Below are 17956 nucleotides of genomic sequence, written 5' to 3'. Positions count from 1 at the left end.
AAAATCAAAGCCCAAAAATACAATCCGGTTTATTCGCGTTGAAAGAGATTTCGAAGGCTGTTCGCACCTACGTGAACTCTCGTATGTAATTGTCAAAATGTGCGTGATGACAAAAGCAAAAATATTTCCTTTTTTTTTTCGCACGCAGAAACCAAACAAATATCAGCAACACCGTCAACGCGAATTAAAATACTTAGCGTCTTATCAAAACGCAAACGCTTCTTATTTTTAAGTTTTTTACCGTTAAATAGCAGAGCAGAAATTCGTGGACCTGAAATAAATACGTTCGTTGCACCTTTTGTCTATCCCATTGATTCTTGGCAGCTGTTCACCGTATGTGTTCATCTGCACAGATTTGCACGCGAGCCGAACCGAAACCATCGCAACACCCATTTTGACACATTTGTTTACAGTCGTTTCGCTCCCATTCTCGGCTTCGGTTCATTCTTCGTCTTGTGGATACGGTGTGCGTATGCTTTTTTTCTGCAGAAAGAAAAACCAACGCGAGCTAAAACTGAAAAGACAAGAAAGAGCAATCAGCAAGTAACGGAGCAGTGATTAAATCCGATTAGTAGCTGAAAGTGTGCACCGAAGAAAAGCAAGTTAGTTTTCCGCTGGAGGGGTAGCGTAAATTTTATTCGGAGAAGAAATCTTGTCCACGTGTGAAAAGTTTTCGCAAAACAACCTCCGGATAGTTTTGGGATTTTTTTTCTCATTGTTTGATCAACCGTGAAGAACCGAAAATGGAAATCGCCGCCAGCTAAGTAAGGGAATCTTCGGAGATAGATTGCGTCATTTGCAATTTTAAGGACACAGACAGATTCCACACGGTGCGAGTGGCTGCAAAATTGGAATTTATTGGAATAACATCCCCGGAGCACGAACAGCTGCAAGGTAATATCGACAAGTGGGTAGCGAGTTTCAGCTACCTACGCACGCACATCACAGAACAACAGCCAAATCGGTACAATGGTTTTTGAAGTGGAATTTGCCTAAACTGCGAGTTCAAAATTGTAGATAAATTTCTGCAATTTTCATAGACCGTCCCCCGGATTCGATTGATATTATTGGAACAACATATTTTAGAAGACCTTGTACATCGCGCAAACATGGTAAGTACGCGCCTTGTTTACTATCAGTATTAGCATAACCAATTAGTATAGGTATTAGTACGTAGTGGTGCGGTGACCAGGGCGCGAAATTAGTAGGAGGTAACCAAAAACAACAACAAAAACGGCTCGCCCTTGTGCCTAATTTGGGTTCGACAGCTGCAGTATGGAAAATGCGGACAACGGGATTTAATGTTATGGATAATCGATGGAACGTTTAGATTTAGTTTAGTTTGTCTCGAAGTTATTATCAGCTTAGTTGGGGTGGCTTCTAGAGTCGATACACTCATACAACAGTGTGATTTGTAAGGAAGAGCTACCCTTCGGAAACGCCGTTCAGATTAATTATTTATTTCATCTTCTAGTGAGCGATAGTGGGAAAGGTTGAATCGGCGCTTTGGAATGAATTTATGTGACGGTATTGTAGCGCAGTTCGATCCAAGTATGCCATGACCTTGCTATGAGATATTACCAAAATGAAATCGATTTAACCTCTGTTTTAGTTTGTTGGTTGATAAGTTTTCAGTGACAAATTTTTCAATTTCAACGCCCTTTGTTAGCGACTTAACATTTAAATTACATTTTGAAACGTTTTCATGATTTCTGTTTACTAAGATTTTTAATAACGGGATTATTTTCTCAACAATTTTTCGATTCCTGTATTTCTGTCGACTTCTCCAAAATTATTCGATGACGTTCCAACAACGAGCTTTTGAAAACTTCTGGATGACCTTTTCACTAATGTTCAATTTGTGACAACTCTGTTGTAGATATAACAAGAGGCTGTCCACATCCCACTTGGACAGCAAAATCTTCATTTTTGGCACCCTCTCCTCTTGTGTCTTTCAGTGGACAATCGTGGACTTTGTTTACGTTACAGAAAAAGTTGAAAACGTTCTGATCGTCGGTTCAAAACTACCTGTTGTGTTCCTTCAAGGGCCAATGAAATTACCACTAAGTGGAACGAACTTATTACTATGAACCGCGTAGTTAACGAATTAAAATATCTAACATTTAAAAAAGCAAAGCCTTCGTGCTACATTCCGTATCGAAATTCGACCTTCTGTTTTACTATACACAGACTTCGCAGCCGACTGTTAAGTGTACAGGACAATTGCGGGGCTAGCGCTACGATCCTACTAACACTAACAGTCTCTCCCGAGCCGGGACTCGAACATACGACGACTGGCTTGTTAGGCCAGCATCGTACCTCGAGACCAGCTGGGAGATACAACAACATTTATTAACTTGTAAAACAATATGGTCTTCTATTACCGGATGACATTCATGTTGCCTACCGGGTATCTGTCGCAGTGACAGTCTTGCTGTCATGGGGAAGCCCAGCGGGCAAACAGGCAACGATTAGCTGAGATCGTGTACCCAGTTCTGCTTCAGTTGCTTCCAACATCCCCCCCCCCCCCCCCAATAGCAGTAGTACACGTCGAACCGCGGATGCGATCTTCCAAGGCGCAAAGAACTCTTCCTTGTTGAAGCTCCGGGGTTTCTACTGGTCTTTTTGTTCTGCTTGCTGACGATCTGCTGGTGACCGTTGCAGTTTGAAGTTGGTTCGAATTCGTCGTCTAAACAATACTTCTGACGGCGATACTCCACCCGAGACTACCGGATTTGGAGTGCTTCGGTACTTCAACAGAAACAGGTCCAATACTTCCTGGTGTGTTCAATGCCGTTTATACTGCAAAAATGTCCGATCTTGGCACTGATGAATTGTGTTTCATTATTGGATACTAGCAGCTCGGGCATCCCCATGCGTGCGAAAAGTTTTCTTCATTCTTCCGATTCCCGGGTGCACAGTATGGAAGTGATCTAGACAACGTTTTCGTAGACGAGAAGGAATAATTAGTCTCTCACCGAGCAGAGCGCATCCCTGTACAGTCGTGAGCGATTCCTGTCGGTTGTAGAATTGCTACAGCTCAGGATTGGATACCACGGTCTGCTTGGATGGCCAGCCCTGGTGTGCTGCAGACCTGTTAGCATTGCATCGACAACTTGTTGGAATGCTCCTGGCGCAGCTTTCACTCCGAGTGCTAAACGATTGACCTTGTAAATGCCCCGGTGAGTGTTAATGGCCAGGAGTTCACTGGTGGGCTCGTCGACTTCCAGCTGAAGATAAGACTCGGACATATCAGTTATGCTGAAAATCTTGCAATCACCGAGCTTCACAAGGGGGCAAGGGATACTGATTTGGTGTAAGGGCGTCATTCAAACCAGTGTAGTAGTCCCCACAAATTCTAATGCTTCCGTTCGTTTTCCGGACTACCATTATCGGAGCCGCCCACTCCGAATAATCTACCGGCGTGATGATATTCATACGCTCCAATCGATCAAGCTCATCATCCACCGTATTATACATGGAATACGCCACTGGACGTTTAGGTCGAACAACCTGCTAGTTTGGCTTGAGTTCCAGGTTTACTGCCGTTTTTGTGCACACACCCGGTTCGGTACTAAAAACTTGCGGATACTGCGCTTTGAGACGATCCGCTAACGGTTGCAGAATGCACTCATTGGGACCGAATCAAGCTGGAATGCTTCGATTAAATCCAGACCTAGGATATGAAAATCCCTCTCCGTGACGAACATCGTACCTACATACGTTACACCCTTGACACTCACTGGGCAGTCTAACTGTGAAACTAGCTTGAGTAGGTCTTCGGAGGCTGCTTTAGTTGTTTCACTTCCGAACTTATGCCCAAAGCGGTATCAAACTGCATCCGAACGGACACTTCACATGACAGAAACGAACCTCGACGATTTTAATATCTAAAGTCACACGTTAAGACTCCATGTGGGCAGTGCACGTTGGTGATGCTGTAGTTAAAGTTTATCCTCAACTTATTTTTTCCCGCGTTGATCGGCTGCCATCCCATCAGGTGTAGGCGCAAGTGGTTTCCAGCTCGCTAGTGGTACCACAACTCTAGTGAAATGTAGCTGCCCGGTGCCCGCTTCATCATACTTTTTGTGCAGTGCTACGACTTCGAAGTTGCACGGATATAGCTCATCTTAGATTATCTTGTCATATCCCAAAAAGTTGAGCGATTTGCAGTTCAAGTTTGTCAGTTGTGTTCATATTTCAGCTGGCAGGCAATTGTGATCGTGTGACTTTTGGAAGCGTGAGATAGGAACTTATGAGGGTCGGAGCTAAGTTTGACGCCAACTCACCATTTGAAGCCTAAATCACGAATAACTTACAGCTTTGGACAAAACATAGTTGCAAATGTCTCATCAAATTGTTCATATAAAATCTGCTGAAAGCCAATTTTAAAAACTAAAGTTAAAGGTAACAAATCAACAAATTCAACAAAAATTGAAATCACCGAGGTTTTTCTCCTGGACAAAACAATTGCAACTTTGCAATAACGTTTAACGAGTTTATTTCGTAGCGAATCCATTACTGTCAATTACAGCTTTGCATCTTTGAGGCATAGACTCGATCAGGTTATCAATAATGTTTCAACTATTGAGCGTTTAGTGGGAAAATTTGGATGTACAGAAACAGTACTGTCAAGAATAGTCAAGGGAGCGAGAAAAATATTGTTGATCTGGCAGGACGATTATGACGACCACAAATTCGACGTAGCACTCTTAAAGATGAGGCCACTGACTCGAATTTCGGTAGTAAATTTTAGCAATCTCGACTCGTTGTTGGATCATGTATCTTTCCATTATGAAAAGGCAAACCTTACTGAAGAGAAGTGTCAAGAGAGCTGGAAAAAATATGGCGTCGTTTGCTGACCCTATCGGTCTACTTTTGTAGCGCTCTTATTGAAAAAACCTTTACAATGAGAATGGTCGCTCACTACCAGCCCTATTCAATTGATTCATTGTGTAATTTTACTGATTAGGATCAATCACGGAGTAACAACCATTGATATGTGCAATCAGTCAAGCTCGAATAGCGAGGGAATAACCTTTAAATGTATTTAATATGCCCACCCCTGGATAGCAAACTGAAAAAATCCGTAGCTTTCCATAGATATTTTGAAAAAAAAAAAACCTTAGATTTTGTCTACGGATCCGTATACCTGCTGCTATTCGCTGCTACTTAGTTAGAACCGTCCTAGTGACCATCCACTAGTACAATGATTGGTTTAAGCAGAAGCAGGTGTAATGGCCCGTCGTACCAGCTCGAAAAGAGCTCATTTTTTCTCAGTCTTTCACCGTGTAAATCTCTCAGCAAACTGACAATGAATCGCCGAAGAAGTAGTCCTCCAGCCGGTCTAGAGGTGTGTGAGTGTATGCATTCATGTAAATTGATGACTGACGGGAATCGCTTAAGATATTGATGACAGTATAACCACAGTGTTGCCCGCAGCACGACTTTAATTCCGGCTTTTATGATAAATTTCCTCCGATGTAAGGAAATTAGATTTATTATAAAACTCCTGGTTGTATTATAAACCTAATATTATAAAAAGTTCGATATTTATTTTAACATATCAACAGACACAATATGGTCCTCCTGTTGAATCCTAAGTAATCTTAAAAAAATATTTTTTATGTAGTCACGTGAAAGATTTGAATCGAACACCGAAGGTTCATTGCAAACCGATGAAAACGCCGTTGGCTTTGGAGTTGGTACGACTAAAAGGTAATCAAAAGAAGACTGTTGCGAAGAGCTCTAGAGCGCACATTGACATTTAATTCGCTGAGGAGCGCAGGGTAGTCGATGTTGTTCTTGAGAATATCTGCAATTAGCATGGCACGTGAAAGGTTCCGCCGCGTTTGTAGCTAATCAAATCCGATTGATCGGCAACCGGTGGGGTTGTTCCATGGCCCATGTCGAAGTGCGAATCGAACAAATCTACGTTGAACTGTCTCAATTCGATCAACACCATTGAGATAATAAGGGTTCCATACTTCCGAGCAGTATTCAAGAATTGAACGAACAAGTGAGCAGTTGAGAGATTTCAGGCAGTATATGTCACTAAACGTTTTGGCTCTTCTCATTACGAATCACACACAGCGAGATCATTCATCAATGTACGTTATGTGAATTCCAAACCTAAGTATATCAATCTGTTCTCTATCTTTTTCTCTGTCAGGATTTGTTTTCAGATTGTAAAACTAAGTTAGCAAATTTTTTTTTCAGCACCCGGTGCCTGAATGGTTGCAATATAAGTTGATTTGTTTCGATTGATGTTTGTTCACAGATTTCTTTGTGATTAACGGTTCTCATATTCGTAAGACAGCTAGACAATCAAAGTTTTCGTTTCCATCATTAAAATTGTCGATATTGATCAAAAATCAAGAGTTGAGGCCAGTTTTCTTCGACTGATTAAAATAATTAAATTAAGTATTCAATTTGTCCTCAAAAGGACAATTTATTGTTAGCCCAATGAGTGTTTTCTCGGTTTACTAGGTATATAATTTTGTCGACCGTGCTAGAGAAACCAAGCATTTAGCAATCAGTAAACTGAGTTGTAATATGGCTTGATAATGTTTTATAGAACAATAGTTCGGATAATCAAATTACATTTTGATTGCTGCAAGAACGAACAAAATCCGTTGAAAAATAAAAAGACACATTTCTGGGGCGCTAGGACGTTTAAAAAACATTTAAGCTTTTAAGGTTGCACACCTTGGGCAAACCAAAAAAAAAACCAAACGCAAAAAAACTCAAGTTCATGTATCATATTTCCAGTTCCAGTATCATATTTCCAGTTCGCTCATTTGGGTTCGCCACAAAAGGCAGAAGCACGAAAGGCAGAATCATGAAAGGCAGAATTCTATGACCGTACACACAAGGCAGAATATTTCAAAAGGCGGAAATATAATAGGCAGAATTTCAAAGGGCACGAAAGGCAGAATCACTGGAAGCAAAACTTGACTCACGATAGCAAAGTGCGTGATGGCAAATTGGTGCGAATCCTGGTCACGGTACTAAAGCTGCTTCTCTACATTTATTATTTATTATTATTTGGTAACCAGACTTCATGCAAGGCAAGCCTAACTATTAGATCCGAAACCCGCAAACTGGTTTGGCTTAAGTCCTCACGGTTTGGTTTGGCAAGTTTTTCACGGCGTCGCGGAGAGTACTTTTTCGATGTTAGGTTGACTTACATTAGTATCAACGGCATGTTGAGTACACGCAAAACTTTTCCTTATTACTTTTGAAGCAATAGCGCAAAATTGCCTTTTAGGTAACAAATCCATTACTTAAAAGGCAATAAAATTCTTCCCCAGTCAAGAAACAACACATACTGCCATATATTTAGTACGTGTTACGGGAGTACGACTATCTAATAATGGTCGTAATGGTTGTTCCTGGAAGAAGCGAAAAAATATGACAAGTGCTGCCAAGTATGCAAACGTTGATGATTTCAAAGACTTGAAATGCGCCTTAAAATAACATCACAATCTGTAAACTGCGTTAGAGAAAAACAAAAACATTCGCTTTCTTGCAAGCTATCTACAGCACATAATCATTGTTTCATGGAAACTCATTTGGACCTGTTTGAAAATACAAAACTTGTGCCCATCCAGAACAATATTCGCGATTCCGGCAACTCTGGTCAGACAGTATCACATATTTCCGTTTCAAGTGAACACATCAATACAAATGCAGCGAGTGAAGTCTTGCTAACACATGCATTGCGGTGCTTGGCTGTATGTTCTCCTGCAGAAACACATAAAAGCGTGTGGCCGTCATAATTTTTATTACTTTTTGTGTATAATGCGCAGTCATAAGAGACAAAAGACAAAATGTAATAAAAAATTGCTCTAAAGTAAAAAAATGTTCCCCGTTTGCGTTGGGTGTATCGATAATATAAAACAATTCATGCGGCGAAGACAAGTCCAAAGCCGGCCGCCGACCCGCCGTAGGAAGCGGCGGCCTTTCGCATACAAACGACTGATCTACTGGATTTCTAAGATTATTCAAACAGGTTTTCTTTCCCTTAGTTAAGTCTGAAGGAGCGGTAGCGAGTACGGACAACATACACTTTGACAATAGAGTCGGGCAAAGGCCGCGAGTGTGTGTTATTAAAGGAAAAATAGATGACACAACGTTTTTTTCCCTTGTAGAAGACTGAACCACTGCGACCATTGTTGATCTATTGTGGTAAAATGACACAACGTTAGTAAAGTACATAACCAAAATCGAATCAGCCATTTTGTAATTCTGCCATTCGTGCTTTTTGTGATTCTGCCTTATGAAATATTCTGCCTTTCGTAATTCTGCTTTTCGTGATTCTGCCTTTCGTGATTCCGCCTTTTGATTTTCCGCCTTTCGTAGGAGACCCGCTTTTTTCTCGCTTTCCCTGTTGCACACATTGTCTGCTTGATGAACTTGAATGTTAACGGGTAAAAGATGATTAAAAATTCTCGTAATTGTAGATTGAAAAATCTGAAAAACTTCGGCTTGGATAAAAAAGAATGAATTGGGAATACAGTCTAAACAGGTTTAAGAACGTCTCTCAAAACAGAAAAAATCAAACTAGGATATGATCAAAACAAAGCCGAAAGATTAAATATTAAAAAATACAGAAGTAAACAATAATTTGTCCAAGAATATATGAAAAAATCCTCTGAAAAAACGTATAAAAACGTCTTAGTATACTAGGTATTCTGGTTCAACTAAAAGTGCTTGACAGGCTTTGCTCATCTTCATCTCAAAGAGAAAGAGTTTTCTTTCCTCTTAACCCGTAAAGACCCGGGACGGAACTTGTTTTTTTGAAAATGCTCGTTCTCAGCACTGGAACGGCCGATTTGGAAAAACTTGGAATTTTATTCAAGGGGAATAGTTGCTCTAAGTTTTAGTTAAGGTGCCACCCCTCTGGACCCCTCCCCGTTTATGTGAGACGCAAATATGTCTGTGTTTTTTTCTAATTTTTCAAACAGATTGAGCAAACGCTGGGAATTTTCATACGTATCAATTGCATCATGTATCAAATCATGTCAGGTAGATAAAATATGGTATGTAAGGGTGATTTTTGGAGTTTCTAAATTATTTCAGTACAAAATCACAAAACTACGTAATTTTATAAAAATTCAAAATTCTTCGAATTGAAAGCTCTACATTTTTTAAGGTAAGGTCTCCTGAATCCATACGCGATGAAATATTTTTTTTAGCATGTAAACATTTTGAGAAAAACAAGTTAAAATTCACTAAAGTACGTATTTTCATGGAAACCTGATTTTCTCAGTCTCCCACGGTAGTTTTCAACTTAGCTCTCCAATTTTCAAGCTCTATATTTCTAGAGTAACGTCTTCTGAATCCAAAGTTGCTGAAATATTTATTCTAGCATGCACAGACTTAGAGAAAAACGAGTTTGAATTCACTAAAATACGAGTTCTTATGAAAACTTGTTTTTCTCCAAATCTGTGCATGCTAGAATAAATCTTTCACCATCTTTGGATTCAGAAGACGGTACTCTAGAAATATAGAGCTTGAAAATTGGAGCGCTAAGTTGAAAACTACCGTGGGAGACTGACAAAATCAGGTTTCCATGAAAATACGTACTTTAGTGAACTTAAATTCGTTTTTCTCAAAATGTTTGCATGCTGAAAAAAAATTTCATCGCGTATGGATTCAGGGACTTAACTTCAAAAATGTATAGCTTTAAATTTGAAGAACGGTTTTGTTATTTGAATTTTTACAAAATTACGTAGTTTTGTGATTTTGTATTGAAATAATTTAGAAACTCCAAAAATCACTCTTACATACCATATTTCATCCACCTGACATGATTTGATACATGGAGCAATACGATACGTATGAAAATTCCCAGTGTTTGCTCAATCTGTTTGAAAAATTAGATAGAAACACAGACATATTTGCGTCTCACAAAAACGGGGAGGGGTCCAGAGGGGTGGCACCTTTATCAAAACTTAGAGTAACTATTCCCCTTGAATAAAATTCCAAGTTTTTCCAAATCGACAGTTCCAGTGCTGAGAACGAGCATTTTCAAAAAACAAGTTCCGTCCCGGGTCTTTACTGGTTAACAACTGCGAGCTTACATTCAATGTGCATCACACCATCTGCTGTAGAGAGAGCGCAGAGTAATAGTTTCTCTGTCGAAAAACGCTCCTAATTTGACAGAGCAAAAATCCAGTGAAACTCTTGTAAATTGCTCATCCGCGCACGCAAGAAAAATGAAATAAATTGCGCGGCGACCAACTGAGCATTGCGTTATCGTTCTCATCGCTCTGGGGTGCGACAAAAACAGTATAAAATCGAACTTTCTGCAGAATACGCACCCATGGTGAGTTGTGAACCTTCCTATAATATTAAATTCGAAAACGGTTAGGATGTGGCTTCAATGTGAACCTAAATGTGTTGATATTTGGCCAACTTCTCTTCTAGTAAAGGAGAAGCTAACGAAAACTACTCCCTCTTAAACTGAGAGAGCAAATAAATGTTTATCCCTAACATGTGATGATAAAGAGTGAAAAGGAACTCTGCGACTGAAATACTCTACGCCTAAATGTGGATAATTACTCACTCTGTGTGAGAGAAAGTCTAGTTCTCCAAGGGGTTTGGCAGGTAGAAAAGGAAATTTGGGCAAAAATCAAGAGAACGAAAGAAGCCTGGTGCTTGAGAATGCTCCTGGAATCAAGGAAAAAAAATAACTTAAGCTGAAATTGGTTCATAGATTATTGAGACTAGAGATAAAACTGATCCCTAATTTAACTCACAGTTACAGCGTTAAAACAAAGTTTATGAAACACGAGAGTTAACGAAAAATAGAAACATGTCTCATTTTACCTGATATCGTTAAAAGGTTCTCAACATGTCTGAAGTTGAAAAATAATAATGAAAAGATCAAAAAAGAAATGATAGATCGTTTTATCATCTTAGTGCTTTACTTTACTGCCTCACTTAGATTATTTTTTTAAATTTTTCATAAATTTAACGATTCAATAGTTCTTATTGTAATCATTATAACAAACTACATAAAAAGTTCGTGACTTTCGAAGTTCGTCCGCTTGGGGTATTTCATTGACTTTCGGTATTCGGATGCGGGTCTTTTTAACAGACTAAAAACAACAAAGTGTTACGCCTCAAAACTCCGGTGGCAATAGTAATATTAAACTTGTTCTTTGAATTGATACCGACAGTAATCTTCAACACTGTCGGTCAAGTTCGTAATGAACAGTAAGTGGCGTTATAACTTTTTTTCACAGCGTTTAATTACTCCGATAGATGCCTAGCCTATCTGAGCGATAAAATGAGATTATCACTATAAATTTACTTTATCTTGGCCGGGTAGAGGCGAAAACCTAGAGAAACAGAAGCACTGCACAATAATTGCGATATCTTTATTGGGCAGGCTTTCAGCTTCTGTTAGGTTGTCTTTGCGTTTTAGTCAAACCAATTCGCAGTTGAAAAATGTTTGTTTTGCAGAAGGCGAATGAAAGCAAAAAAAAATGTAATGATCAGAAACTCTAATTGTCCAACAACAAATAATTAATTTGATTTAGAAATGAGAAAAGAAGAGGAAACGTAGGATGATTAGATACTATTGTATTCTGGAAACTCAACCGACGTTGAATAAATAATTGAAAACTTAAAAATCATGACATACATACCGCATAAAAAATAACCGCGTGAAAAAGCGACTTTTGTGCTATTCACAAAAGAGCAGTCTCGAATTGTTCACTTCTGTTTAGGGTAAACAATTCAAGACTCTACTCTCTTCTCCATGCACTAGTGAACAGATGTCGAATTGTTTACCTGTATCATTCTTTCAGCGAGAGCGAATTGCCTTATCAGCGGAACGGCTCTCCGCATGCTCTCTCCCAACGAAATCATCTCATATCTCGTAAAAACTAAATAAAATAGCAGCGCAGAAGCTCTCCTTTTCTTATTGTCGTTTATCCTTCCGATTGGTGAAGACACAATTTAATTGTTTTTGTACTATCCTACATCCTACGTTATCGGTTCCCTAGTGTGACCTCGAAACTAATCGATTCATCCTTGTTCTGTTCAGAGTTCAACCGTCACAACCCGCCGAGGTGCCCAAAAGTCAAAAATCACAACCCGTGCCCAGCAGGCAGCTGTCGCAGCCGAGGAAGCGGAACGCAAAAGCAAATTTTACGGCCGCAAACCGAATACTACACTAGCAGAGGCGAAAAAACGAGGCAAGTTGAAAATGTCAACCCAAAGTAACCAACCAGGACCGGACGGACAGCCGGGGGCAGTCGATCAGCCAACAGGACAACTGAAGGACATCTACGGGAATGCGTTGTCTGCCGTAGAGCTTATGCGGGGCGCTACCGGACTGGTTTATGACAAACGGATGGCCGAACATCGGTGCCTGTGGGATCAGGGCTATCCGGAGTGTCCGGAAAGATTTACCCGGGTGCTGGAACGCTGTCGGGAGTTGAAACTGGTCGATCGCTGCCAATTGATTGAACCTCGAATGGCAACCGAACAGGAACTGCTAACCAAGCACACCCCCGAGCAGGTGGAGATCCTGAAGGCGACGAGGGATTTTCGCGATAGCGACGCACTGGAAGAGCTAAGCTCGCATTATGATGCGATTTTTATTCACCCGGTGAGTTGAGATAATTTAGCTTATCAGAGGAAAATTAAATTGGCGTTGTTTTGTGTCTATAATTAGGCGAGAAATGCAAACAAACTTCATCGTAATTGGTTTTATTATCTACTTATCAGTCTTCCTACGAGTGCTCGCTGCTGTCGGCTGGGAGTACCATCGAACTGGTGGATGCAATCGTAGCTGGGCGGGTGCAGAACGGGATGGCAATCATCCGACCGCCGGGCCATCATGCAATGAAAGCCGAATATAATGGGTATTGTTTCTTCAATAATGTTGCGATTGCCGCCCAGCATGCTCTCGATAAGCTTGGTTTGAAGCGGATCCTGGTGGTGGATTGGGACGTTCACCATGGGCAGGGAACGCAGCGGATGTTCTACGACGATCCACGGTGAGTTTTTATCACGATTGATTATCATTTTATTGATTTGAATTTTTAAACAGAGTGCTGTACTTCTCCATTCATCGTTACGAATGCGGAACTTTCTGGCCGAATCTTCGCGAGTCCGATTTTGACTGTATCGGAGAGGGTGCCGGGCTTGGGTACAACTTCAATGTACCGCTGAATCGGATAGGAATGTCGAACAGCGACTATTTGGCCATCTGGCAGCAAATTTTGCTACCCGTCGCAATGGAGGTAAAATAGGTTTCAATTCAGATCTGGGTGCTGCATGCTGAGCACACATAAATTGATCTCTTTTTTGACCGTTTTTTAGTATCAACCGGAGCTGGTTCTAATTTCGGCTGGTTATGATGCAGCCTACGGTTGCCCTGAGGTTTGTAGAAAATTTCCTCGTCACTAATTTGTGTTTTCTTTTCTCCTTTCTTACTGCGATCCAGTTCAGTCCTGAAATGGTTCTAGTTTCGGCCGGTTATGATTCTGCCCTCGGGGACGAAAAGGTAGAGCAAAATTAGGAGTTTTTTCTCAACGCTCATGAATCATAATTGGCCTTTTCAAACATCCTCCGTTTTTCTATCAGTTTTATATTAAATCTAATTCTAGATTTTTTTTCAACTTTATACAGGGTCAAATGGAGCTCACCCCGGCATTCTATCCGCACCTGCTGTCCCCACTGATGTCTCTAGCCCAGGGACGTGTAGCGGTAATTTTGGAAGGTGGCTACTGCCTGTCCTCACTTGCCGAGGGTGGAGCGCTGACGTTACGAACCCTTCTCGGTGACCCATGCCCCCTACTGGTGGAAAAACTTCAACCTCCCTGCGAGAGTATGCAACAAACCGTCCTCAACTGTATCCACGCCCATCGACCCTACTGGAAGAACCTGCGACTCAACGACACCTACGGCTTAGAGGAACTCAACAACATCAACCCACAACCAAACTTCCATCAGGTCATTCAGTACTACGTTGCGCCTCCCCCGCAACCGGAACCGATTCGTTACCTCACCCGAAACTGCTATCCACTGCAAAGCAGCGAAGAAGTCACCCGCATCGGGCAACGTCTGGCAATGCTACAGATCAGCACGCGTCTGAGCTTCCCACTGACCCGAGTCTGCTACGTGTACGATGAACAAATGCTAGAGCACCGCAATTTGCACGAAGATCTCCACCCGGAGCAACCGGATCGAATAGCCAAAATCTACACCCGCCACGAGGAGTACCGGCTGCTGTCGAGGATGAAGCTACTTAAAGCGAGACATGCCACCACCGATGAGCTGTGCTTGGTGCACTCGCGTCAGCATGTCAACGTCGTCCGGAGGACGGTGGAACGGGACGAGATGAAGGAGGTGGCCGATAAATTTAATTCTGTGTACTTCCATCCGCGAACCTTTGAGTGCGCTACGCTGGCTGCCGGTTCGGTGCTGCAAGTTGTCGACGAGATCCTAAACGGGCAGGCCCGCAGCGGGGTCTGCATTGTAAGGCCTCCGGGACATCACGCGGAGTCCGATATGCCCCATGGGTTCTGTATTTTCAATAATGTGGCAATTGCGGCTCAATATGCGATTCGAGATCACGGTTTAAAGCGGGTTCTGATTGTGGATTGGGATGTACACCATGGGAATGGGACGCAGCATATTTTCGAGAGCAATCCGAAAGTGCTTTACGTGTCGGTGCATCGCTACGATAATGCGACGTTCTTCCCGAAGAGTAAGGATGCGAATTTTGACGTTGTTGGAACTGGAGCAGGAGAGGGTAGGTTTGGTTGTCTGTCTCTCCCTTAAAGATATAATAGTAAATGTATTTTTTAATAGGCTTCAACGTAAACATTCCGTGGAACAAGAAGGGGATGGGCGACCAAGAATATTCGGCGGTTTTCCAACAGATAATCATGCCCGTTGCGTACGAGTTTGATCCAGAGCTGGTGCTGGTTTCGGCTGGCTTCGATGCAGCGATCGGCGATCCGCTAGGTGGCTGCAAGGTGACTCCCGAGGCGTACGGTTACTATACCCACTGGCTCTCGTCGCTGGCCAATGGCCGAGTAGTGGTTTGCTTGGAGGGAGGTTACAACGTCAATTCGATCTCCTACGCTATGAGCTTGTGTACGAAAGCGCTTCTCGGTGATCCGCTGCCAATGTTGCAAACAAGTTCTCGTTACAATGGGCCAAACTCTGCCTGTGTTGATACCATCCGTAACGTACTTTCGGTACAGGAGAAGTTTTGGAAATGCCTACGGTTTAACAAGAAGCTGCCCAGCTTCCGCAGTTCCAGTGCAGAGCCGGATCTTGATGGTGCTTTCAACAAGCTGCACATCGCTTCCTCCGATGCATCGACGACCGGAACTTCTTCATCCGCCGGTTCATCACCATCTAAAGATCAAAGCCGAACATCGTTAGAGGAAGCTCCGCCGTTTGAAGGGGACGATCAACCGGGACCCTCGAGCAAACGAACTCCTTTAGCTGGAGATAGCGCTTCAGATGAGGCGGTTGCTGGTGCGTCCAGTGTTGGGGTGAAGAAAGAAACCCTTCGAGATTTTTTGGCTGCCAATTTAGAGGTAAGAAGAAGACTTGACAAACTTCACCCGTTGACGATAAAATATATGACCAAGCTGCCGGTACGGTGTTGAATTGACGGAGGACTGTTAAATTTTTATAGAAAAATCAATTAGATTATTTCGTGACGTTAGACCAAGGGTAAGTAAGACGAAACAGACACACTCCATATTATCATATTTAAGAGGCAGACAGCAATCTAATCTTTCAATTACAGGCCTTACAAAATGAGGAAATGTTTGCCGTCGTACCACTACGCGATTGCCCACATCTAAAGGAACTCAATTCGGATAATATTCCAGAACGTAAGTTACTCTTCTTTCTCTGTTATAGAACAAAAATAACACATCAATTTATCCTCACAGGAATCAGTACAAAAACCCCCTGCGCAGATTGCGCCTCTGGCGCGGAGAACTGGGTCTGCCTGCATTGTTTCCGAGTATGCTGCGGACGGTATATCAACGAGCACGCAATGCTTCACAGTCTGGAGGCGGACCACGCGCTAGTCCTCAGTTTCACCGATCTGTCGGTGTGGTGCTACCGGTGCGAGTCCTACGTTGACAACCCGGTATTATACCCGTACAAAAATCTAATTCACCAGAACAAATTCGAGGGCGAACCGCTGGTCTGGTCGTACGGCAGCGATCTGTTGTTGGATGTGGCACAGCCACCAGCACCCACCAAGGAGAAGGAATGATACTTGATGCTGTCCAAGGTCATCATCCGACTGTTGATACTCTATCTGACCAATTACCTGGTAACTGCCTACTTTAAGTAGAAGCGACCGCGTCGGTCGCTTCCTGTGTTTTTTTTCTGGTTAACTTTTTAAACAAAATGTTTCGTTATATTTATTAACCGTTGAACTATTCGCTAAGACTGCGAGCAATTTCGAAAACAAGTATTATTTTTTTAACTGACCCGGCAACCTTTGTCGGAAAACTAATCCTAACCTAACCAATTTTAACACCATGGTCTCGTTTCCAAAAAATATAAACAAATTGTAAATAAGTACGCGAATTCACAATGTTCAAATCACCCTAATAAACTATATATTATACCCAAGGGAGGCACGCCGCTACCACACACGGATAATCAACAATGCTAACCAAAGATAACTAGTTTAAATCGTGTTTGCAAGTGGCAAATTGAATTTATTTTGCTAGACGTGAAAAACTGATTGATAGTTGAACTGTTTAAACCTCATGTTACAGACCTCAGAAGTTGAAAACAAAAGAAGAAAAAACAAATGTAAATTTAACACACGTTGAGACGCAGGGTTCTTTGTTGATTTTATTTTTACTAAACAAAAAACAGACATTGAGAATAAATCAAATTATACTAGAGAAAATGCATCTTATACATTAGCACAGTTTTAATAAAGACGTTTACCAACAAATAAGCAGAGTAGTTATGAAATAGGAATCAAACAAATTTCATTTGTCTGTTAGTGACTAATCACGTTCGTTGCTAGCGAAACTTAACCTAAAATTATCTGTAGAAACGGAATGTGTTTGGGGTACGACTTCATAAGAAGCATTGTACACCTTTCAAACAAAATATTATTTTTTGAACATTTTTCACAATATGGGACTTGTATTTTTTGGGTCTACTACGAAAGGCTGAAACTCAAAAGGCTGAAACTCAAAAGGCTGAAACTCAAAAGGCTGAAACACGAAAGGCTGAAATTCGAAAGGCTGAAATTACGAAAGGCTGAAAACTACATAAGGCTGAAAACACGAAAGGCTGAAAACACGAAAGGCTGAATCACGAAAAGCTGAAAAATCATAAGGCTGAAATTCACAAAGTTCATTTCTAAAAGAACACTCGCGGCCTACGGCCGACTCGATTGTCCGAGATGTATGCTGTCCTTACTCGCTATCGCTCGTTCGGACTAAACTAGGGGATCACCCCTACGAGTCAGTAGACCTAGGAAAACGAACGAACCTATACAGAGGTGATTTCTGCGGGGGGGCTCCCCCCCGCAGTGGCCGGCGCTTCCGACGGCGGGTCGCCGGCGCACACTCGCGGCCTTCGGCCGTCTCGTCCTGAATTATCTAGGAAACGTGTACAAGAGTCAAGTGTGTATAGATTCAAATGTTGCCGAAAATTAATTTTCCATTGCACAAACCAATTAATACTCAAACATTGAACTCTGTCACCTTATAAAGGTTTGTTATCCATGTGTCCGAATTTTTCAACGATTATGATTCAAGTTACAAAAGTTTCAGCCTTTCATGTTTCAGCCTTTTGTTCATTCAGCCTTTTGTGGTTTCAGCCTTTTGTGGTTTCAGCCTTTTGTGCATTCAGCCTTTCGTTATGAAACATACTTTTCAGCCTTTCGAGTTTCAGCCTTTCGGGTTTCAGCCTTTTGAGTTTCAGC

At 41.7% G+C, this 17956-nt stretch overlaps 1 protein-coding gene across 2 annotated transcripts; it reads left to right on the top strand.

The window, feature by feature from the left end:
- The first annotated feature begins 425 nt into the window (after window positions 1-425).
- LOC129717361 (histone deacetylase 6) lies at window positions 426-16975 on the top strand. Of its 2 annotated transcripts, none has more exons than XM_055667243.1 (9): window positions 426-1112; window positions 12062-12628; window positions 12748-13019; window positions 13073-13265; window positions 13469-13528; window positions 13654-14779; window positions 14839-15578; window positions 15794-15881; window positions 15942-16975. In XM_055667243.1, exons 1-9 carry the CDS (start codon window positions 1110-1112, stop codon window positions 16271-16273), a joined length of 3381 nt encoding a protein of 1126 aa, XP_055523218.1. In that variant the 5' UTR covers window positions 426-1109; the 3' UTR covers window positions 16274-16975. The 2 variants fall into 2 exon arrangements, with proteins under 2 accessions (XP_055523218.1, XP_055523212.1); XM_055667237.1 differs by lacking the exon at window positions 13469-13528 and adding an exon at window positions 13345-13404.
- The last annotated feature ends 981 nt before the right edge of the window (window positions 16976-17956 follow it).

This window comes from Wyeomyia smithii, chromosome 1 (genome assembly GCF_029784165.1).
Source record: "Wyeomyia smithii strain HCP4-BCI-WySm-NY-G18 chromosome 1, ASM2978416v1, whole genome shotgun sequence".
Classification (NCBI taxonomy): domain Eukaryota; kingdom Metazoa; phylum Arthropoda; class Insecta; order Diptera; family Culicidae; genus Wyeomyia; species Wyeomyia smithii.
This window is presented reverse-complemented; position numbering and strand designations above follow the sequence as displayed.

Bases quoted from the DNA above. Each gene is read 5' to 3' on its own strand.
- LOC129717361 (XM_055667243.1), top strand. The intron at 14,780-14,838 runs GTAGGTTTGGTT...ATTTTTTAATAG, and splicing joins TGGAACTGGAGCAGGAGAGG to GCTTCAACGTAAACATTCCG. The intron at 15,579-15,793 runs GTAAGAAGAAGA...TTTCAATTACAG, and splicing joins TTTTGGCTGCCAATTTAGAG to GCCTTACAAAATGAGGAAAT.